Here is a 23136-nt window from a genome sequence, read left to right as displayed (position 1 = left end):
CGGAGCCTGGTGGCTTGGGGACTGGTGAAAGGGCAGCAGGCGGTTCAACAGAGCTTGGATAGAGATTCAAGGCCTCCTTTCTCTCCGCGTTCCTGTAGTGGCAACGGCAGGGGATGGCCGATGGCGGGAGGCTGCGGTGCGATGGTGGGAGGAGAAGCACTGCCGCGTCCTTGTGGACTGAAACGCTAAGTTGTTTGGTTGGTTTTCCCCCTCTGCTGTGTTCGGTAGCGAGCGATAAGAAGTCAACCATCCCGATGTCCTCCCATCTGGGGATGGAACGGAAACGAGAACAGCGAGCTCGGGAGCTTGTTCGAAGCGAGGCGAGAATCGTCGGGCTTGGAGCGGAGCTGCCATCGCTGACACGGAGATAAGTGTCGGGTCTGGAAATCTCTCGGCTTACGGCCCACTCGGGTCTAGGAAGGGAAGTCACGTTTGCTTAGACAGCGAGTCCGAGCGGAGGTTCCCGAGGTGCTTCCTTGGTAGTGGGAGAAACAGGGCTCCCGTTTGTCAGGGGTGCTGGTTTCTCTGGAACACGGTGTCCTTCTCAGCAGACCCTTGGCTCGAGGAGGAAGACGCAAGGTGGTAAGGTTTCTGGCTGCCTCTCATGTGTTTCTCTCTTGTTGCTCTCTCGTATTGGCCAATACGTTCTGTCTGTGTCTTTTGTCCTTGCTCTGGTTTTGCCGTGTCCTTGTACAGCACACTTGCAGGCATTCCAGGTGAGCATCGCCAAGGGTTAAGGGCTTAGGAGCCTACGGGAATTCTGCAGGTATGCCAGTCGCGCAAGGGAGAGCGGTGGTGCGTCATGGCTGACTGACTCAGTGTTCTTGTAGAGGGCCCGATACATAGGCGAGAGGAGGGAAAGGGCTAAAGGATAGAATTCCCACAGCCACAGTCCTTAGTGAGTGAGAGCTCACGCTGGGCTTTTTCTGCCGCCCTTGCAGAGGAATCAGTGCGGGGCCGTGGGCGGAGAAGAAACCGTCCGAGATGGACTTGAACTGCCTGGACGTGATTCTCGGAACACGTGAAGGGTCCTCAGCGTTCGGCCTTCCCATGGCACTGTGTGAGTAAGAGATGCGTGCTTTGAAATCTTCAAGCGTCCTGGCAGTAGGTTTCTTCTGAGGCAGCGAGCTTCCTGCTGGTGCACGGAGCCTGGTGGCTTGGGGACTGGTGAAAGGGCAGCAGGCGGTTCAACAGAGCTTGGATAGAGATTCAAGGCCTCCTTTCTCTCCGCGTTCCTGTAGTGGCAACGGCAGGGGATGGCCGATGGCGGGAGGCTGCGGTGCGATGGTGGGAGGAGAAGCAATGCCGCGTCCTTGTGGACTGAAACGCTAAGTTGTTTGGTTGGTTTTCCCCCTCTGCTGTGTTCGGTAGCGAGCGATAAGAAGTCAACCATCCCGATGTCCTCCCATCTGGGGATGGAACGGAAACGAGAACAGCGAGCTCTGGAGCTTGTTCGAAGCGAGGCGAGAACCGTCCGGCTGGCAGCGGAGCTGCCATCGCTGACACGGAGATAAGTATCGGGTCTGGAAATCTCTCGGCTTACGGCCCATTCGGGTCTAGGAAGGGAAGTCACGTTTGCTTAGACAGCGAGTCCGAGCGGAGGTTCCCGAGGTGCTTCCTTGGTAGTGGGAGAAACAGGGCTCCCATTTGTCAGGGGTGCTGGTTTCTCTGGAACACGGTGTCCTTCTCAGCAGACGCTTGGACTCGAGGAGGAAGACGCAAGGTGGTAAGGTTTCTGGCTGCCTCTCATGTGTTTCTCTCTTGTTGCTCTCTCGTATTGGCCAATACGTTCTGTCTGTCTGTTTGAGTCTGTGTCTTTTGTCCTTGCTATGGTTTTGCCGTGTCCTTGTACAGCACACTTGCAGGCATTCCAGGTGAGCATCGCCAAGGGCTAAGGGCTCAGGAGCCAACGGGAATTCTGCAGGTATGCCAGTCATGCAAGGGAGAGCGGTGGTGCGTCATGGCTGACTGACTCAGTGTTCTTGTAGAGGGCCCGATACATAGGCGAGAGGAGGGAAAGGGCTAAAGGATAGAATTCCCACAGCCACAGTCCTTAGTGAGTGAGTGCTCACGCTGGGCTTTTTCTGCCGCCCTTGCAGAGGAATCAGTGCGGGGCCGTGGGCGGAGAAGAAACCGTCCGAGATGGACTTGAGCTGCCTGGACGTTATTCTCGGAACACGTGAAGGGTCCTCAGCGTTCGGCCTTCCCATGGCTCTGTGTGAGTAAGAGATGCGTGCTTTGAAATCTTCAAGCGTCCTGGCAGTAGGTTTCTTCTGAGGCAGCGAGCTTCCTGCTGTTGAACGGAACCTGGTGGCTTTGGGACTGGTGAAAGGGCAGTAGGCGGTTCAACAGAGCGTGCATAGAGATTCAAGGTCTCCTTTTTCTCTGCGTTCCTATAGTGGCAACGGCAGGGGATGGCCGATGGTGGGAGGCTGCGGTGCGATGGTGGGAGGAGAAGCAATGCCGCGTCCTTGTGGACTGAAACGCTATGTTTGGTTGGTTTTCCCCCTCTGCTGTGTTCGGTAGCGAGCGATAAGAAGTCAACCATCCCGATGTCCTCCCATCTGGGGATGGAACGGAAACGAGAACAGCGAGCTCGGGAGCTTGTTCGAAGCGAGGCGAGAACCGTCTGGCTGGGAGCGGAGCTGCCATCGCAGACACAGAGATAAGTATCGGGTCTGGAAATCTCTCGGCTTACGGCCCACTCGGGTCTAGGAAGGGAAGTCACGTTTGCTTAGACAGCGAGTCCGAGCGGAGGTTCCCGAGGTGCTTCCTTGGTAGTGGGAGAAACAGGGCTCCCGTTTGTCAGGGGTGCTGGTTTCTCTGGAACACGGTGTCCTTCTCAGCAGACGCTTGGCTCGAGGAGGAAGACGCAAGGTGGTAAGGTTTCTGGCTGCCTCTCATGTGTTTCTCTCTTGTTGCTCTCTCGTATTGGCCAATACGTTCTGTCTGTCTGTTTGTGTCTGTGTCTTTTGTCCTTGCTATGGTTTTGCCGTGTCCTTGTACAGCACACTTGCAGGCATTCCAGGTGAGCATCGCCAAGGGCTAAGGGCTCAGGAGCCAACGGGAATTCTGCAGGTACGCCAGTCATGCAAGGGAGAGCGGTGGTGCGTCATGGCTGACTGACTCAGTGTTCTTGTAGAGGGCCCGATACATAGGCGAGAGGGGGGAAAGGGCTAAAGGATAGAATTCCCACAGCCACAGTCCTTAGTGAGTGAGAGCTCACGCTGGGCTTTTTCTGCCGCCCTTGCAGAGGAATCAGTGCGGGGCCGTGGGCGGAGAAGAAACCGTCCGAGATGGACTTGAGCTGCCTGGACGTTATTCTCGGAACCAGTGAAGGGTCCTCAGCATTCGGCCTTCCCATGGCTCTGTGTGGGTAAGAGATGCGTGCTTTGAAATCTTCAAGCGTCCTGGCAGTAGGTTTCTTCTGAGGCAGAGAGCTTCCTGCTGGTGCACGGAGCCTGGTGGCTTGGGGACTGGTGAAGGGGCAGTAGGCGATTCAACGGAGCGTGGATAGAGATTCAAGGCCTCCTTTTTCTCCGCGTTCCTGTAGTGGCAACGGGAGGAGGTGGCCGATGGCGGGAGGCTGCGGTGCGATGGTGGGAGAGGAAGCGATGCCACGTCCTTCCGGACTGAAACGCTAAGTTGTTTTTTTGTTTTTCCCCCTCTGCTGTGTTCGGTAGCGAGCGATAAGAAGTCAACCGTCCCGGTGTCCTCCCGTCTGGGGATGGAACGGAAACGAGAACAGCGAGCTCGGGAGCTTGTTCGAAGCGAGGCGAGAACCGTCGGGCTGGGAGCGGAGCTGCCATCGCTGACACGGAGATAAGTGTCGGGTCTGGAAATCTCTCGGCTTACGGCCCACTCGGGTCTAGGAAGGGAAGTCACGTTTGCTTAGACAGCGAGTCCGAGCGGAGGTTCCCGAGGTGCTTCCTTGGTAGTGGGAGAAACAGGGCTCCCGTTTGTCAGGGGTGCTGGTTTCTCTGGAACACGGTGTCCTTCTCAGCAGACGCTTGGCTCGAGGAGGAAGACGCAAGGTGGTAAGGTTTCTGGCTGCCTCTCATGTGTTTCTCTCTTGTTGCTCTCTCGTATTGGCCAATACGTTCTGTCTGTGTCTTTTGTCCTTGCTCTGGTTTTGCCGTGTCCTTGTACAGCACACTTGCAGGCATTCCAGGTGAGCATCGCCAAGGGTTAAGGGCTTAGGAGCCTACGGGAATTCTGCAGGTATGCCAGTCGCGCAAGGGAGAGCGGTGGTGCGTCATGGCTGACTGACTCAGTGTTCTTGTAGAGGGCCCGATACATAGGCGAGAGGAGGGAAAGGGCTAAAGGATAGAATTCCCACAGCCACAGTCCTTAGTGAGTGAGAGCTCACGCTGGGCTTTTTCTGCCGCCCTTGCAGAGGAATCAGTGCGGGGCCGTGGGCGGAGAAGAAACCGTCCGAGATGGACTTGAGCTGCCTGGACGTGATTCTCGGAACACGTGAAGGGTCCTCAGCGTTCGGCCTTCCCATGGCTCTGTGTGAGTAAGAGATGCGTGCTTTGAAATCTTCAAGCGTCCTGGCAGTAGGTTTCTTCTGAGGCAGCGAGCTTCCTGCTGGTGCACGGAGCCTGGTGGCTTGGGGACTGGTGAAAGGGCAGTAGGCGGTTCAACAGAGCTTGGATAGAGATTCAAGGCTTCCTTTCTCTCCGCGTTCCTGTAGTGGCAATGGCAGGGGATGGCCACTGGTGGGAGGCTGCGGTGCGATGGTGGGAGGAGAAGCGATGCCGCGTCCTTGTGGACTGAAACGCTAAGTTGTTTGGTTGGTTTTCCCCCTCTGCTGTGTTCGGTAGCGAGCGATAAGAAGCCAACGCTCCCGGTGTCCTCCGGTTTGGGGATGGAACGGAAACGAGAACAGCGAGCTCGGGAGCTTGGTCGAAGCGAGGCGAGAACCGTCCGGCTGGGAGCGGAGCAGCCATCGCTGACACGGAGATAAGTATCGGGTCTGGAAATCTCTCGGCTTATGGCCCACGCGGGTCTAGGAAGGGAAGTCACATTTGCTTAGACAGCGAGTCCGAGCGGAGGTTCCACTCCCACAGTACTTTTCAACATCCCCCTCACACAACCTGCACCCCCACCAGTGCTCTTCCCTAGCCCATACTCCCTATTCCTGGTGTCCCTCAGTTTCCCTTCTTCTCTCCACAGACTCAGAGCAACCTGCACCCCTAGAGCATCCCTCCAATCATGGGGCCCATCAGCCCCTCTTTTTCCTCCCTAGAACACTCCCCCATCCTGCAGTCTATCCCTATCCCTACCTTTCCCCCATCTATAGGACCCTTAACCCCCGTTTCTTTCCTTCCCAACCCACAGTCCCTCCCCCCACACTCCCATCCCGCCTGCCATGTGACCCGCATCACTACCTTCACCCCAGTCCTCCTTCCACATGTAAGGACTCCCTCAACCACTCTCCTCTTCCTCCTCAATAACCCCCCATCCCATGCCATCCCACACTGCAGACCCTTCCAGTCCATCCTCCCATCCATTGGGTCCCAGCCCCCTTCTCTTCCTTTCTACACCCACATCCTATGGCAACCTGCACTCCTAACGCTGCCCTTCCTCCATCCATGCCTACACCCATACACAGTATGCGTGCTTTATTTTGTTTTGATAAACAACAGCAATCTCTCAACTGTAAAAGCTAGATTTTAATAAACAAATTTAGTTTGTGTAATTTCTAACAGCAGGAGGTTAGCGGGAGAAGTTGTGTGTATGTTACTCCTCATTGAGGGAATGGGCAAACGTATGAGCTTGCATTGTAGTGATTTCTCTCCCGCGTCAGATAATATTATTTTGGGTGTACTTTCCAGAGGGTAACTGCAATTGAGTGCTGGGCGAGTTCCTAGCTAAGCCTTACCGTAGAGAGCTGTTTGCAGACTCTGTGTTTCTACACTTGGTGCGTCCCTGCCTGCGTGGGCTCCCAGAGGCCAGAGAGCCTAAGTCAGCAAAACAGGGAGAGGCAGCCAAGGCTAGTGGAGCAAGTAGTCTGAGTGAAATCCCAGCACATCCGGTGGCATCCCAGAAGGAGGACCAAACCCATCAGAAGCTGGGCCTTTGAGAAAAGGTCTTTCCATGTACTGGGTAAGCTTGGAGACCTTTCAAGGCGTACCTGCTCCCGGCAGTGCACTTACTGCGTTACAGAAATGTTAACAGTGACACTCGGTGAATGGGATGTTAGCGTATAGTCGTGTATACGATTAACTGATAAGCCTGGGCTTATCAGTTAATCCTGACAGCTACACACGCTTCCCTCCCCCTTGCTGTCTCTAATACAGAGTTAGCAAGGGCTGGGGGGAGGTGAGAGGCTGTGCGCGTGGGGAGCTGGTGTCACGTTGCTGGATCTTGAGGGGAGCAGCCAGATCACTGATGCACCCATAGGTGGGGGTGTTGGCCCCAAAAATGATATAGAAGGGGGCCATGTGGGGTATTGAATGAGAGCTTGTTTGCTGATCTTGTGTACGCTATTTATGTGAGTGTATAATGTCTGTGAGAGTAGATAGGAATCTGTAATCTGTGTGGAAGCTGAATATTTCTCTGAATGTGGTTAAGCATTGCTATGGACAGGCTGAGTAGCGAAGCCCTGTGGGACAATGGCACTTGATGGCTCAAGGACACACCTAAAGCAGGAGGGCGGAGACCCAAGAGCTGCCAGCAGAGAGAGGCTGAGGACCAGGTGACCGGCTGAGACCAGAAGAGGCCAGGAAGGGGGTATAAAGAGGCCATGTGGTCGATGCCATTTTGGTTCTCAGCTCAGCACTTCATCCCAGAGGCAGCAGTGCAGGGATCGAAGAGCCCGGAAGACCTGTGAACCCATCCTGATCTTAGGATGTGCAATAAGAACTTTTAAACCAGCAGCTGCAACATCCCTGCTAGAGCCTGCATCGAGGACTGGGAGATTCGGTGCATGTAATGTACTGTACTTTAATAACCTTACTCTCATGCTTTTCTTTCTTATGTTAATAAACCTTTAGTTGTTAGATGCTAAAGGATTGACCCAGCGTGATTTGTGGGTAAGGTCCAAAGGATAAATTGGCCAGAGACCTGTGGCTGGTTTCTTGGAACCGGACAGAACTTGTTCGGGGTAGGTGGGATTGGGTGCTAGGACCCCCCACCTGTGTATAGGCCCGGGGCCATCTGGGGCACGGATATTACTGGAGTGTCGGAGGGGTTTTGCTCATGAGGCTTCAGGCAGGCTGCTGAAGCGCTCTGTGGGACTGGTTTGTGGCCTGTGTGGAGAGGTCACCAGTCGGGGGGCTGTAAGGAGCCCTGGATTTGAGCAATTCGCCCTGAGCGGACGCCCTCAGCTGTGCCCAGACACGGCCCAGTCCGTCACAGTAGCGTAGTCGGCAGGATCCACAGATCTTGGTCAATTGAGCTTTGGGATCAGGACCCCACGCTGTCTAAATTTGATTTTTAGTACTGAGAGTTTGGTTCGGTAAAGGGCAGCCGAAATGAGTCCGTGCCAGTATGAGAGCCTACATAGAGAGGCTCTGAAGGAGTTGTGCTCGGGGAGAGGCATTGCCTTTAGGAAAAGGGCCTCTAAACTAGATCTGGTAGGCTATGTCTAGACTGCAGGCTTCTTTCGAAAGAGGCTCTTTCGAAAGCATCTTTCAAAAGAGCCTCTTTCGAAAGATCGCGTCTAGATTGCAGGCGGATCTTTTGAAAGAGAAATCCGCTTTTTCGAAAGAGAGCACCCAGCGAGTCTGGATGCTCTCTTTCGAAGACGGCCTCTTTACATTGAAGAACGCCTTCCTTCGAAAGAGGAACTTTCGAAGGAAGGCGTTCTTCCTCGTGAAACGAGGTTTACCGCCATCGAAAGAAAAGCCGCGTTCTTTTGAAATAATTTCGAAAGAACGCGGCTTGAGTCTGGACGCAGGGGAAGTTTTTTCGGGAAAAGGCTACTTTTCCCGAAAAAAACCCTGAGTCTGGACACGGCCGTAGTGTTGTTACTAACCAGAGATGTGGATGAAAAGGAGCAGAAGCGAGCCAAGGAATCTGCTGAAAGAAGGCGGAAGGCAGATGAAGAAATTGCTAAGAGAAAGCAGGAGATGGATCGGGAACTTGAGAGGAGAAAAGCAGAACATGCAGAGAGAATGGCAGAGCATGCAAAGAAGATGGCCCTAGCCAAGGAGGAAAATGCTAGACTTGACCTCCAGCTTAAGAGACTAAAAGAACAAGAGAGACTGTATTCTCCTGAAGGTTCGATGTGTAACTCTGTGGGTATGCGGTGTGCTTATGATATGGCAGATGTATTTTGCCCAGCTGATGTGATGACCCAACCCAAAAGCATATGTGAATGCAAACCTTGTGTGTTACCTGTAGCTAACAGGGAGGTTTGGGAAGGAGGTGCATGTGGGAATGGAAAGTTTCCTGGAGCTGGTCAGTCTCCCTGTAACCAAGGGGAAAGTGTCTCTACATGTGTGCCTGTGGCAGATGGCTGTGTGTCTGTGCAGGGGGGCAGTAAGCCTGGGGGTGAGGGCCCGTCTGATGCCTCAGAGGTGAGGCTGGAATCAGAACCAGGGCAGGAAGAGCCCAGAAATCAGGGAAATGTTTCTCTGGAGCAGCCTGGAGTGGCTGGCCAGAGTGAAGTTTTAGTTGAGGAGTTGGTGGCTGGTGAGGTTGGTGGAATTGAAACTGCACAAGCTGAAATTGAGTTGTGTGAAGAAGCACAGTGTGTGCAAGCTGGCAATTTGGCTGGTGGAAGTAGCAGTGGGGCAGTAAAGGAAGCTGTCTCAGAGTCTAGCTGCAGGCCTGAAATTAGCCAGGGGTGTTGGGACAAGGGAGAAACTGTCTCTGGTTGTCTGTTCGTGTGTGGGGAAGAGTTTCTTCCTTTGTCTGAGGAAGGTGCCCCACAGCCTGTGAAGGCTGAGAGCAGTGTTGTTGTCCCAGAGGTGGGTCTGGATATGGCTAAGGCCCAGGAAGGGGGTGGCCCAAGGTTTGTGTCTGCTGGGGAGAGGGATGAGGTGACTCAGGTAGAGTCAGTCAGTGTTTTGCCAGAACCCCAGAGACCAGACAGTGGTGACCCCGATGTTGTGCCTGATGCTGCTGTGTTGCTGGAAGAGGGGGGAGCGACTCTGTGGGACCAGGGAGACCCCTTAGCCCGGGCACAAGGAGAGAATGAAGGACTGTTAACTCTGGAGCCTAATGATGGTGTGGAAGTTTACAGCCATCTAGAGAGCTGCAAAGGGGGAGAAGGTGCCTCTGACCCTGTATCTCGTGAGTCTGTCTGTGTGCCTGAGAGGGGATTGTTTGTGAATCCACCAGAGGGGCTGGAGATAACTCAGGGAGTAAGGGAATTGCAGGAGGAGTTGGTTGTGGCTCAGCAGGGCAAGGCTGCTGCAGAGCCAGGGAAGGGTGAACTGCTGCTTAAGGAAGCTCATAGGGAGGAGAGTCCTGGCAGTGTTTGTAGCAAGCAGTTTGCTGTGACTGAGGGAGGTGACAGGGCCTTGCTGGGAGAAGGCATTCAGGAGAAAGCTCTGCCTGTAAAAGGCAGCAGCTTCTTGTGTGAGGCACTTGTTTTGGTGCCTGGCGGACAGAATTTGTCTGTTAGCACTGACTCCACTGACTTGGGTTTAGGGAAACCCAGCGTGGATGGTGGTGGAGAGGTCTCAGAGGGACTGAGGGTTGTTCCAGATGAGGCAGGAGCAGCCAGAGAATTGGAGCAGGCTGATAACCCAGTGACCGTGTGTGACCAGCTTGCTGGGAAGTCAGTGTGTGTGGGACAGGATTGTTCCCAGGTGAAGGAGGAGAGTGGGAACTTAGTGTCTCAGATTCAGGAGAAGGGCTGGGTAGCTAAGTATGCAGAGCAGAACAGCTGTGTGGTCACTCTCCCTAGGATGCAGGAGATGGCAGTTATGCTCCCATCTCTGGACACGGTGGACACTCATAGTCTGTCAGGGAGGTTGATATCTGGTTCTATGTGGAAACAGAGGTTAGAGAGGGACAGAGGAGAGACTTGGGAGTCTACAGCTCACTGCTGTTACCCCACTGAGTGGGGGAAGGGGGAGAATTCCAGGGCCATTGTGAGCCAGGGAGTCACACCCAGCCAGCCCTTTGTCTTGGGCAGGCCAGAGGTTTCAGGCCTGGAGCCCAGAGGACAAGGGGGAGGGGCAGGACTTGCTTTGGTCAAGAAGATTTGCAGTTTAACCCTGAAGGGCCAAAACTGCAATGGTGTGGGGCCAGAGAAGGGGCCTGACGGAGAATGTCAATATGCACCTGATGTAGGATTGTTCTTGTTACTGATGTTAATTCTGGTAACCAATGTATTATTGTGGCAGAGAGTTGTAAAGGTATACAATGTGCATGATCTTATGGAAACACTTTGTAACTTGTCAGGAAATGTGCCCGGTGACAGACTGTACATAAAAGGACATTGTGATGTTATTTCATGCTTAACACTTGTAACTGGTCTTGGAACTTTTTACAGGACAAAAAGGGTTCCAGCCAGAAGGTCCTATGTGAGAAGGGAAACTGAGGCATGTCATACCTCGGTGTTTTCGTACCTCGGTACCTTCGGTGGTCTGGACTGTCAGTGTCAGCGTCGTCTGGTCAGGGTTGTCCTGGCGCGCTCCTGACAGGACCTCTACTCCGTTGTTAAACTTTCGGCTGCGTGCGTAACAATCGGTACTCCCTTTATCTAGAGTGTTAGACCCCGTGCACTTGGGTCAACACAAGAGATCTCTGAGAGGCCCCGGAAATGACAGATGCAGGCAAGGTTTGAAATCAATCGAGCAGGTTTATTGTCAAATGCGAAGCTCTACCAGCTGGTAACAGAGATCAGTACAATGTTACACCACTGGGCACTATGGCCCGCATTGACAAGGTACCAACACCGGGCAGGCCTATTGCCATACAGGCAGTCCCCGGGTTACGTACAAGATAGGGACTGTAGGTTTGTTCTTAAGTTGAATCTGTATGTAAGTCGGAACTGGCGTCCAGATTCAGACACTGCTGAAACTGACCGCCAGTTCTGACTTACATACAGAATCAACTTAAGAACCCCAGGCGTCCCCAAGTCAGCTGCTGCTGAAACTGATCAGCAGCTGATTCCAGGAAGCCCGGGGCAGAGCAACTCTGCCTGGGGCTTCCTGTAGTCAGCGCTGGTCAGTTTCAGCAGAAGCTGACTTGGGGACGCCTGGGGCAGAGCAGCTGGGGTGCTACTGGACCAACCCAGCAGCACCCCATCTGCTCTGCCCCAGACGATCTGATTCAGCCGCTGCTGAAACTGACCAGCAGCGGCTGAATCAGGACCTGGGGCAGAGCAGCTGGGGTGCTGCCGGGTTGGTCCAGTAGTGCCCACGGGCGCTGCAGGACCAATCGGCAGCGCCCCAGCTGCTCTGCCCCAGAGTCCAAAACAAAAGCCTGGTCTGCTGGGGGGGGGGGGGGAGCACACTAGCTGCGCCCCCCCCCCCCCAGCAGACCAGGGACACGGGGAGCAGAGCCGCAGCGGCAGCGGGGTGCCGCGCCTCTGAGGCTTTGCCAGAGCAAAGCCTCAGAGGCGCGGGGAACCGCCGCTGCTGTCGCTCCAGTCTGGATGCCTGTGGTCTGCTGGGGACGGTCCCCAGCAGACCACAGGCACCCGGACTGAAGCCGCAGCCGCGGGGGGTCCCGCGCCTCTGAGGCTTTGCCAGAGCAAAGCCTCAGAGGCGCGGGGAACCGCCGCTGCTGCCGCTTTGACTGAAGCGGCAGCAGCGGCGGTTCCCCGCGCCTCTGAGGCTTTGCTCTGGCAAAGCCTCAGAGGCGCGGGACCCCCCTGCGGCTGCGGCTTCAGACCGGGTGCCTGTGGTCTGCTGGGGACCGTCCGCAGCAGACCACAGGCACCGGTCTCATGCGGCAGCAGCGGGGGTTCCCGCGCTTCTGAGGCTTTGCTCTGGCAAAGCCTCGGAAGCGCGGGAACCTGCCCGCTGCTGCCGCTTGGGTCCCGGTGCCTGTGGTCTGCTGGGGACGGTCCCCAGCAGACCACAGGCACCGGCACCCAAGTGGCAGCAGCAGCGGTTCCCGCGCTTCCGAGGCTTTGCCAGAGCAAAGCCTCAGAAGCGCGGGAACCCGCCCGGTGCCCCTGGTCTGCTGGAGACGGTCTCCAGCAGACCAGGGGCACCGGAGCAGCTTACGAACGGGGCTTTCTCGCCCCAACTTCCGGGGCGAGAAAGCTCCGTTCGTAAGTGCGGATCCGACATAAGTCGGATCCGCGTAAGTCGGGGACTGCCTGTATAACAGATATTAACAGCAGTTAGTCAAAATTAAGCTACTGTGCACTCTGTAAGTTTAGGCAATGACACCTGCCGTTCAGGCACCTAGTGCACCCCCCCAGGTCGGCCGGAGAGCACCCTCTGCGGTGTCCTTTTATAGACAGGTACAAACAACTTACATCATTTCTTTACGTACCAGGTTACCACCCTCTGTTGCTTAGTTACCACCCCTCACCTTATGGAAGGGGGGCTTACTTACTATCCTTCATGCTGTCAATCTCGACCTGGTCCTGAACCTAGGTCGATATGTACATTAGTTTTTTGGGAGTTTTTGTACCAAGACATTTCTTCTTAAGATGTTCCAATACTCCCCTTTGGCTCACAGTCTGTACCCAGTACCTTCCTGTGTCCTTCCATGCTCGACCTAACTTACACAATCACACAATTTATCAATAGGGCCTCTTTCTTGGCTCCTGTTACTGAACCAAAGTTTTGCTCACTAGATTGCAGGCCTGTTGCTGTTTTCATGTTATAGGCCTCTATTTAGGCCTGCTGACTCCATGTTACTGACCTCAACTTACTACATTCCCCCACTTTTTGTCCTTTTATGGGGAGGATGTTTACCCATCGTCCCGGAAAAGCATAATGCATGAACTGAAGGTGACCCAGTGGGCTAAACACTGTCATGTGGACACCTTTGTCGTACTGTTCACACGCTCATGCCCCATCTGTCCCTTAGTCTGCACATTCCCTCGTACGACTGATGGACAGATTTTATTTTCCAATTCTTTTCAGTCCCTTATGGTGGGCCTGGGAATGTTAGACCCAGGACCGTACTGAGGAATGCAGGTTTTTTGATTGAGTTTTAACAGGCTTTTCAAATAATTAATATGGAAATGGTGTATCTTTTGTAGAGTACTTAGGCATATTTGCTCAGTGCACCTATGTATATATGGCATAACCTTATAGCCATTTGTAACTTGGTATTGTGATTTGGCTCGTGTGGTACTGCTGATAGCCATACACTTCAATTAGGGCATATATAATTACCATTTGTACTATTATTAATAGTAGACTGAGTGTTTTTTAGTGATTTTAAATACTGGGATAGACATTGTTAGAGTGTGTCCCACAAGATTATATATAAGAAGCAAAACAGAAATTTGGAGTAGTGACATTATAAATGAGGCCTTTTATAATAAATGTTTTGTACTCCAATACTACCCAGTACTGTCCATTCATGTTATACATCAGCTTTACTGCCGGTGGTCACCCTCTGCAATAGACTTTGCTAGGCAAGAACCAGGAATGGCTAGTGTCTCTGTTCCATTGGTCGCAGTGCTCTGTGACACACCAGTCAGTTGTTTTTTATGGATTCTGTCTTCCAGACAACTTACTGAATGGACAGTAACCAGTTTATTAATTATTGCTGTGTTAGGATTCGGGATTGGTCCCAGACACTGAACAAAATTGTTTGGAATAATATGTGCCTCGGTTTAGGTTTAATGTCACTGATCCAAATCATTACGAGTAATAACAGGGATTTGTTTTTTAACTCAAGTTGTAGTTTTATACACTTAATTTTCTTTTGTGATTCTCTCTCTCTCCTTTTTTTTTAAACCCTTTTTTATAATTGCTCCTATTTGGCTAAACAATTTTTCACCTATTATGGCTAAACAATTTAGCAATGCTATGCACATTGTAAATGGTGTACAGCAAACATACAATAATAATACAGTGATATAGCAACAATAGTGGTACAGCAAACAACAATTGGTTTTACATAATAGCTAAGTTTAAATGAACTAACAATGATTTCTAGCTGATTGCCAACTTAATTGTCCATATATGGGACATTGAGGTGAACAGTCTTTTATTTATAAAGTACTTCATTTTTCTTCTCTTTTCTTGATGCTTAGGCATTTCTTCACTGCGTGCTGCTATCTTTTAGTGTTTTTGTGCTGTGATATCGTCTAGTGTTTTTGATCTGTAGGATAAACCTTAAACTTCAGTTAGTTGACATAATACAAGTTTTTCTTTACATCTGTCTTGTTTTTAGTAACTTAAATTTAATAAACAGGTTAGTCAAGTTTGTTTATAATAGGGATCAAGTCTTTTATAATACAACTAAACTTTTGCAATTGTTGTACAGATATTTATTTTCACTGGAGGTTTATTACCAATTTTGTCTTCCAAATATAATGCTTAACTGCTAAAATAGATACTTACAATGTTCCATGAGATGGTGTATTGCTTTTCCATCAAAGTGTTTAACAATGTTACCAAGTTTATAGAGTTAATTTCCTTGTGATACCAATTCCACTTTTGTAAACTGTTTAAAAGCACAAAAGTTAACAACTATTTTCCTTTAATATTCTATAATTACCATATTCTATAATTACACAATTGCTTTTGTCCTTAAGTCCGAGCAGTGGGTAGTAGGGAGTGGCCTCAAAGGAATAGGAAAGCAGAGGCCCTGGTCTTTTGTCTGGGTGTCATGTTACTGGATTTTAAGGGGAGCAGCCAGATCACTGATGCACCAATTGGGGGGAGGTGTTTGCCCCAAAGTCTATACAAAGGGGGCCATGCGAGATGTCAAATGAAAGCTCATGTTTTACTGATTCTGTATATGCTACTCATGTACTTGTATGATATCTGTATGTGGAGTTATGAATATGGAGTCTGTGCTGATATTGGCCTGCACTGCCTGTTGTAAAGGAGGATTGTCCGTTGAATGAGTATGCTAATTAGCACTGGTCCAGGGACAATGGCTCTCAAGGTGCCCAATACACACCTGAGGACTGTGTCGGGGAACATGCAACCCAGCCAGGGCAAAATAGCTGCTGACATATGAAACAGAGCTAAGTCACTCGACCATGTGACCTGCTCCACTTGGAAGGTACCAGGGAGATATACAAGTGCCATGAGGCGGACTCCATCTTGTCTTCAATTCTGCTACTGATCCTAGATGCAGCCTTGCAAGGAACAGAAAGCTGACCCATCCTGACATAGGATGAACACCAGAGACCTTTAAGATAGCAGTTATAACATCTCTGCTGAGAGCCTGCATCGAGAACTCGGTGACTGGTGCATGTAATGTATTCTCCTTAACAACCTTACTCTCATGCTTTTCTTTCTTCTATTAATAAACCTTTAGATTTCAGATTCTAAAGGATTGGCCCGGCGTGATCTTGTGAGTAAGATCCAGAGTGTAAACTGACCGGGGATTTGTGGCTGGTTCTTTGGGACCGGAAAGACCCGTTCGGGGAAGGTGAGATTGGGTTCTACAACCCCCTCACCTGTGTGCAGGCCCGGGGCTAATTGTGGCACAGGGAGAGCTGGGGTGTCTGAGGGGTTTTGCTCGTGAGGCTTCTGGCTGGCCAGATTGGCAGCTAAAGCACTCAGTGTGACTGGTTTATGGCCTATTTGGGAAAGGCTTCCAGTCTGGGGCTGTAAGGAGCCCCGAGTTTTGAGCAATTCGCCCTGAGCGGATGCCCTCAGCTGTGCCAAGACCCGGCCCGGTCTGTCACAGCCACCTTCCCAGCTCACGTCAGCCTTCACCCTACCTTCTCCCCATTCATCTTTCAACACATAAGGACCCCTCTGACCCACCCTCCTCTTCCTCCCTAACGGCCCCCAGCCCAACACGCTCTTGATCCTTCCAGTCCACCCGTCCATCCAGTGGATCCCTCAACCCCTCCTTTCTCTTCCTTTTAACACCCCCAGCCCATGGCAATGTGCACTCCTAACCCTGCCCTTTCTCCACCCATAAGGCCAAGGGCACCATTGTTTGAGGGGGGTAGGTGCCCTTGGTCCTATGGGTGTAGAATTGGGTAGAGAAATGGGGTAGGAGGGCAGTAGCCCCCCTCCTGAGTTTGAAACCCTGGATTTCATACATGAGGTGTGCTTAAAGCCCATGTCCTAACTCCAGAGGCAGTTCTTAAATGCAACAGAGTTTGAGCTGATGCGGCTTTGCCTTTGGGGCATGGACTTTATTATGCTTAAATCACCCTGCCCCTCTCGTTCTTTATAACAAATGGACGGACATTCAAGCAGTTGAAGTATTGTTAGATCCTCATAAAAACATTGCTGGGTACTCCCCTTAAAAGATGGGGGGGGAACCCACTCTGGCACAACAAATGCAGGAGCAGGGGCCCGCAAAAGTACCCCAAAACCTGATCTCTCCAGGCTTTGGTACAAAAACTTCCCCCCAAAATCCTAAAACCCAAATTTTAGGGAATATCCACTGCCATCACCCAAGTAGTCCAAGAAAACTAGGGATGAGATCACTTGGGAAACCTCCTCCCTAAAACCTCAGGGGTACCTCAAGCTCTTTTTCCCCTCAGAGCTTGAAAAAGAAAAGAGAAAAACAAGCTGCAGTCTGTGCTAGCTGACTCCCAGGCAGACAGACAGAGAGCTTACAGATAAAACTAGGACACCAAAATAAACCTATAGCAGGTTAATTAGAAAAGAAAACAAACTTTTTATTATCAAAACAATACTACCGTTGCAAGTATAGTTAAGGTAGCTAGATGGTAAGGGCCAGCAATTTGTATACTCAGAGGCTGTGTCTATACTGGCCACTTATTCCGGAAAATCAGCCGCTTTTCCAGAATAACTTGCCAGCTGTCTACACTGGCCGCTTGCTTTTCCAGAAAAGCACTGACGATCTCATGTAAGATTGTCAGTGTTCTTGCGGAAAACTATGCTGCTCCCGTTCGGGCAAAAGTCCTTTTGCGCAAAACTTTTGCGCAAAAGGGCCAGTATAGACAGCTCAGCTTTGTTTTCCGCAAAAAAGCCCCGATCGCAAAAATGGCGATCAGGGCTTTTTTGCGGAAAAGCACGTCTAGATTGGCATGGATGCTTTTCCGCAAAAAGTGCTTTTGTGGAAAAGCATCCGTGCCAATCTAGACGCTCTTTTCCAAAAATGGTTTTAATGGAAAACTTTTCCGTTAAAACCATTTCCGAAAAATCATGCCAGTCTAGATGTAGCCAGAGACAATTCTGTGAGTTAGAAAACTTCATTACAAAAGAGAAAAAAAAACCACTTTTAACATCAATTTGAAATTCCCAAACCATAAAACAATTAAAAACCTGATAGATTAATTAAACTTTGCCCTACTTACATATTGTGAAAAGACTTTTCTTAGAGAGAGCGAGACAGCCTCGCAGCTCCCTGTTACCTGGAAGAACCCACTCTGCCTCAGACAGAGGAGGAAAAAGTTAAAAATTCCTTTGTTCCCAGTTTGAAATCCCTACCTGCATTGTTATTGGCTGACCAAATATCTGGCTAGGATAACCCCTTAACCATGAGGACTGACCAGCAGCCTGGTGGCTATGATGGGGAGAGTAGGAATGAGTGTTATGCTTTTGGGATCTGCATTTGGACCACTGCTATTAAACGTCTCACAAATGTTCTTGAAAAAGGAGAGACTAAAGGGATAAATAGTGACTAAATCAAAGTCGATAGGCACTTCCCCATTCCTCCTTTGAAAAGTACAAGAGCCCAGCAGGGACTCTTGTGCATTTCAAAGTAATGGAGCTTGGGTTCAGCTGGGGACTCTGAGTCCCCCACTGACCCCAGGCTCCATGCCATGCTGCATGCCATGAGGAGCCCCAGGTCATGCCGTGTGGAACCTGGGGCCAGCTGGGGAAATGCCACGCAGAGCTGGGGATCAGCTGGGGAGTTCTCAGCTGACCCCGGGGTCCATGGCTGCCACTTTAAATGCGTGGAGGTGGCTTTTCAAAGGGGCAGCTGCCGCACAGCTGATCCCCAGCTCAGCCATGCAGTGCTGCCACTTTGAAGTACTCCTTCCCCCCGCCTCCGCTTTCTATCTCAGAGAGGCAGCAAGGTGTGGGGAATCGACTAGCTGACTAGTCAACAGACAACTATCCCATAAGCATTTGCTTATGGGGATAGACTTGTCTTTAACATCCCTAATCCAAAGCTGGTAGGAATGAGTTAAAAAGGGGTCTCACAAAACTGGACGTTTGGGCAACACAAGGGCATATGAATCCGTGTTAGCCAACACAACAGAAAAAAGAGAGGAAGCTGCATGTGAGGTGTGTTTGCATTCTTACTGGCTTGGACTCGAGTGAATGGAAGATGAGCGGATCTCTTGGCATAATCCTGATGTCAGCAGGGAGCTACAGCCAAGTGACCCGTCGGTGTTCAGTCTGTGTCTTGTAGCGGAACAGCCATGTTGTAGAAAGGGTTGGAGAGGGAGGCAGGTACTGGACGGTCTCATGCAGCTGTAGCATTTTTGGCAGTGATACTTCTTCCATGGGTTATTTGCTGTTCTTGCAGAGGCCTGCTGTAGGCAATCGGAGCCACTCTGGAGATCCAGCTAGATGAGGGGCATCTGCCTGAAGTGAGTCTGAGTCACCTGTTGTTCCTATTGACAGTGGAGCTGAGGAGGTCTCTCATGACGCTGTAGGAGCTGGTGTATGTTTTGTGAAATTATCTTCAGCCAGTGTCTGTGCAGCGAGGTGCCTCCTTCCGTGCAGAGAGATGCTTGTGATTTCCATGGGACAGATCCTGGGGAAGGCAGAGCTCTGCCCGTGGCTGGTAATTGTCTGGGATTGTCCTTTCCTCTCCGTAAGTAGCTGCACGTGGGTCGCTGCCCTTCAAATACAGCGATGTGGAGGGAGGGACGACAAACTACAGAGCATCTGTCCGTGTAATCACTGGACATCATCACATTGTTCTCCAGTTGCTTGCTCAATCATCACGTCCCTCAGAGGACCAGAGTATTCTGGGTAGGGTGTGGGTATAGTGGACTGAGGGTGTGGTGAAGTGGAGATGGTCATAGTTTCTTATAAATTATGAGCATTTTAGGACCTGGATAGTCCGGAGAGGAATAAAGAAGGGGTCTCCAGTGACCAGCAGTTAGGTGATGCACATGTTTGTCTGTGTTTTGCCCACTAGTGGTGGTCGAGTTTACAAGTCTCCTCTCATTCTCTTTTCAGTTCTCAGTGGCATTGGATTCATGAAAGAATGGCTGACTTGTGCCAGAGACTAAAGCCTTGAGCCCATCACTAGGGCTGGAAGCCAGCTAGCGCAATGCAGACTAAGAGCAAATGGAAATTTGCAGTTTTCCCTCAGTACTTAGTTAGGCAGTTATACCTTGAATCTTTTAAAGTTATTTTGAATAATGTCTACGCTGCACACTTATGTCAGAATAAGCTAACTACTTTGAAATAGAACATCCAAACTACAGGGAAGCCTTGAAATTAGTCTGAGTCAGGCTCCCCTAATGTTGACGTACTACATTGATTTAGAGTCTCAGGAAGCACCGGGGATTAATTACTTTGAATGACTCTGGGGAGTAGTTATTTCTAAATAAGAACAGCTGAGCATATATACTGAAGACATTTCAAAATAACAATTTCTACATGAGGGTTATTCCTCATCACAAACAGGAGTCATTAGCCTGTTATTTCATAACTCCTAACTGCCTAGCGTAAAAATGCCGCAACAGAGCAACAGTGACACTCGATGGCCACTTTTGGCAATGCATGCACAATTCTGTAATGCAGCAACTCTGACACTCGGGGTGTGTCTAGACTACAGGGATTGTTCGAAAAATCTGTACCTGCGTCTAGATGGCCGCTGCGTTCTGTCGACAGTAAATCAACAGAATGCAGCGGTTTTGTTGACAGCAGTAAATCTCATTTTACGTTTTATGAGGAATAACATTATTTTTGACGGAGATCTGTCAAAAAAAGGGAAGTGTGGACGCGGGGAAGATTTTTTGTCGAAAATAAAGGCCTCCGGGTAGAAGCCCTGGTGGACACTCCTGCCAGACCTTTCATCTCTATTGTTCCTGCCCAGACAACTTTGGGCACCGGGGAGGGAGCATCAGGTGAGTGCTGTGAGGGTCCAACACACACAGGGCAGGGGAGGCGGGAGCAAAGCGGATGGTGCAGTACTGTGACATGTCATGCTGTTCACATCCTGGGAGGAGGGGGGCACACACACGACTGACCTCAGGGAGGGCCGTCCTACCCCTGCACCCGCATGGCTGCGAGGAACCACCTGCTCCTACAGACACTGATGCCAGGTACAGGCAGGGGTTTGGGACCCTGGGAATTGCCACACAGCTTCAGGCTTCTTAGCAACCTGTGGGAACCCCAACTGTGGCCTGGCACTTGTCTGTGCTGCTTGGCCAAGGGGTGGGGGGAGGGGGGCAGGATGGTGGCCTGCACACTGTCTGGGCTTCAGAGAGGCCGTGGCTGCTGCTCAGGGCATACCACTCCTTGCTGAGACCACATGAGCATCCGCTGATCCTAGAGGACAGGCACTGACTGCTGAGGAGGGCATGCTGTCTCTCAGGGAAAGTGTGAGCATGCATGACTGATGACTTTTCCCTCTTGTCCTCCACATCCAGCCCAGCTGTCCAGGAGGGTGGGGGGGGGGGGCACACCTCTCCCACCTCCCAGACGGCTGCAGGGAACCCATCGGCACTGGCGCACGTATTTGGACCTGGTGCACCAGCACATCTCGGCCCTGCCAGGGATGCAGGAGACATGTAATCAGAGGATGCAGGCAGAGACAGAGCGGCACAGTCGCTTACTGGACGAGTTTGTGCAGCAGCTGTGGGAGAAAAATCAAATAACTCCAATTGTGTCTAAGGAGGGACTGTGCAGGAAATCAAAACTCTCTAACAGAAAACTGCTGTAAGGGTTAAAAGTTTTCCAGGCCTCTCTCCCTGTAACAGAGAGAAATCATCTTAAATCTAGTCAAGACCCTTACAATGCCTATCTCAACTTCACGGAGACTCCTAGTCTGTCACAAATTGTCATGTAAACTCTTATCTTTGTCACAGTTTGCCTTGTAGACTCCTCACTCAGGTTCTCATGTGCCTTTGTTCTGTAAAACTTACTTCCAGCACACCTGGTGTGAACAGAAATGTCTTAGAGTACTTCTGCTGAGACTTTGATATGTTAAAGAAAACAATCAACAACTAAACTGTTTGAACATACTGTATAAAGGATCCCGGAAACTCTCTCTCAGGGCTGCTGCTGCTCTCACTCTGGTAGCTGTCAGCCTGCATGCATAATAAAATTTTCCTTTTGGATTTCTCTCCTGCCTCACTGCTTTGACCTCCAGCCTCGGACCCTTCTGGGGACTCTGTACCCCCGGGGAGCGAGATTTCCCCAACACAGTGCACTGCTGTTTGCACTGCTATCCGGGAGGCCACGGCCTTCCCCGGTCCTGTGTCTGTTCCTGCTCCTCCTGCTCAGCCTGCCCTCCCCCTCCACCAGCTCTCCCACCCCTCCCCTCACCCCCCTGCCCCCCCTTCACCTGCTGCCATCCCAGACTCAGGTACAGCCGCACCTCCTGCCCAGCCCCAGCCTGCACGCGCAGCCATCTCCAAGCAGGCCTCCGCAGCCAAGGTGGCAGGGGCTCGTCATCCAGGTGGCACCCTCAGCCTTGAGCCTCCCTCCTCCCTTCCAGGTTGACATCCCCCTTCCCACCTTTGAGAGTCAGTAAGGGAAGCACTTTACTTTGTTAACAAACAATTTATTTTTGGGACTGGTTTGTGGCCTGTTTGGGAAGGTCACCAGTCTGGGGACTGTAAGGAGCCCCTAGTTTGAGCAATTTGCCCAGAGCGGACGCCGTCAGCTGTGCCCAGACCCGGCCCGGTCTGTCACAACCTGTCTCTGTTCTCAGTGTGAATGTGGGGCTGGGAGGGGCTTTGGACGGGGGGGGGGGGGAAGGCACTGGAGGCATGGGGCAATCCCACATTTGGAAGGCCCTGGGGAAACTCATTGGGCTCCTTGGGAAAATCACTCCCTCAGGGCTTCCCGAATGCGCAATCCCAGCTGGAGGGCTTGCCGGATGGCAGCTGTCCGGGGCTGCTCAAAGTGCCTCCCCTCCACAGCAGCCCGTGTCCCCCACGCTGGGAGGAAGGCCGCCTCTTTTCTCTCCACTAGGTTGTGCAGCACACAGCATTCAGCAACCACATCGGGGATGTTGTGTTCCCCCATGTCCAGCCGAGCGAGAAGGCATATAAACCTGCCCTTCAAACGGCCAAAGGCGCACTCCACCTCCAAGCGAGCCCGATTCAGGCGAGAGTTAAAGAGGTCCCTGCTCGCATCCAGGTGTCCAGTGAATGGCTTCATGAGCCAGGTCATAAGGGGGTTCGCCGTGTCAGCCACAATGCACGTAGGTATCTGAACATCCCCGACTGCATAGTTTCACTCCAGAAAGAATGACCCAGCCTGCAGGCTGCGGTACAGGTATGAGTTCCGGAAGATGCGGGCATCACGTGCCCGGCCTGACCACCCGACGCAAATGTCTGTGAATTCTCCCCAACACAGTGAAAAGCAGAAAAAAACCCTGAACCTGAAAATAAACTGCTGTGGTGTCCGAGGAAGCAGGGCAACCAGAGCAAGCACTGCAGCAGCTTTGCTTTCCCTCCAGGAGGTAGGCAAGCCAGAAGCAGGAGCAGAGCAATGGCTGTCTGGGGGATCCCTTTAAGCACGCATCTCTGCTAAGGGCATGCAGCAACACCTGGAAATAAAGGCTGCCCCCATGCCCTGCCAGAAGCACTTCTGGGTGCCTTTTTTTTTTTTTTTTTGAAAGAGCATCTGGCAGTCTGGATGCTCTTTTTCGAAAAAGCTGATAGCATGATGCGGAGCAAAAAAATCAATCTAGAAGCTTTTTCAACAGAGGCTTTTTCGAAAAATACTTTAGAAAAGGCCTCTGTTGAAAAAGGCATGTAGTTTAGACGCACCGTCGGCGGCCATTTGCTGATAGACAGGCACAAATCTCTAAGGGTGTGTCTCCACTACAAAGTTAATTTGAACAAACAGCCATTAGTTGGAATTAACTTTAATAGCGGGTATACATACAAACCGCTAGTTCGAATTTAAATCGAACTAGCAGAACGCTTAATTTGAACTAGGCGTT

At 51.3% G+C, this 23136-nt stretch overlaps 1 protein-coding gene and 1 long non-coding RNA gene across 5 annotated transcripts; both read left to right on the top strand.

Moving 5' to 3' along the window:
* Nucleotides 1-127: 127 nt before the first annotated feature.
* On the top strand, nt 128-10966 carry LOC142823492 (uncharacterized). Of its 4 annotated transcripts, none has more exons than XM_075914530.1 (4): nt 129-1060; nt 3684-4515; nt 4827-6111; nt 6580-10966. In XM_075914530.1, exon 4 carries the CDS (start codon nt 8079-8081, stop codon nt 10602-10604), a length of 2526 nt encoding a protein of 841 aa, XP_075770645.1. In that variant the 5' UTR covers nt 129-1060; nt 3684-4515; nt 4827-6111; nt 6580-8078; the 3' UTR covers nt 10605-10966. The 4 variants fall into 4 exon arrangements, 3 of the variants coding, with proteins under 3 accessions (XP_075770646.1, XP_075770645.1, XP_075770642.1); XR_012898689.1 differs by having other exon boundaries at nt 132-1060; nt 10457-10592; XM_075914527.1 differs by having other exon boundaries at nt 4827-10966.
* A 1100-nt stretch (nt 10967-12066) lies between these two features.
* On the top strand, nt 12067-21501 carry LOC142823493 (uncharacterized). The gene is made up of 4 exons (XR_012898690.1): nt 12067-15489; nt 18526-18786; nt 19188-20083; nt 20609-21501. It is a non-coding gene; the product is annotated as an uncharacterized LOC142823493 (long non-coding RNA).
* Nucleotides 21502-23136: the final 1635 nt, after the last annotated feature.

The sequence above is a fragment of the Pelodiscus sinensis genome, unplaced genomic scaffold (assembly GCF_049634645.1).
Source record: "Pelodiscus sinensis isolate JC-2024 unplaced genomic scaffold, ASM4963464v1 ctg116, whole genome shotgun sequence".
In the NCBI taxonomy this organism is placed as follows: Eukaryota; Metazoa; Chordata; order Testudines; family Trionychidae; genus Pelodiscus; species Pelodiscus sinensis.
Note: the sequence above shows the minus strand (reverse complement) of the source record. Positions and strands in the feature narration are given on the sequence as shown.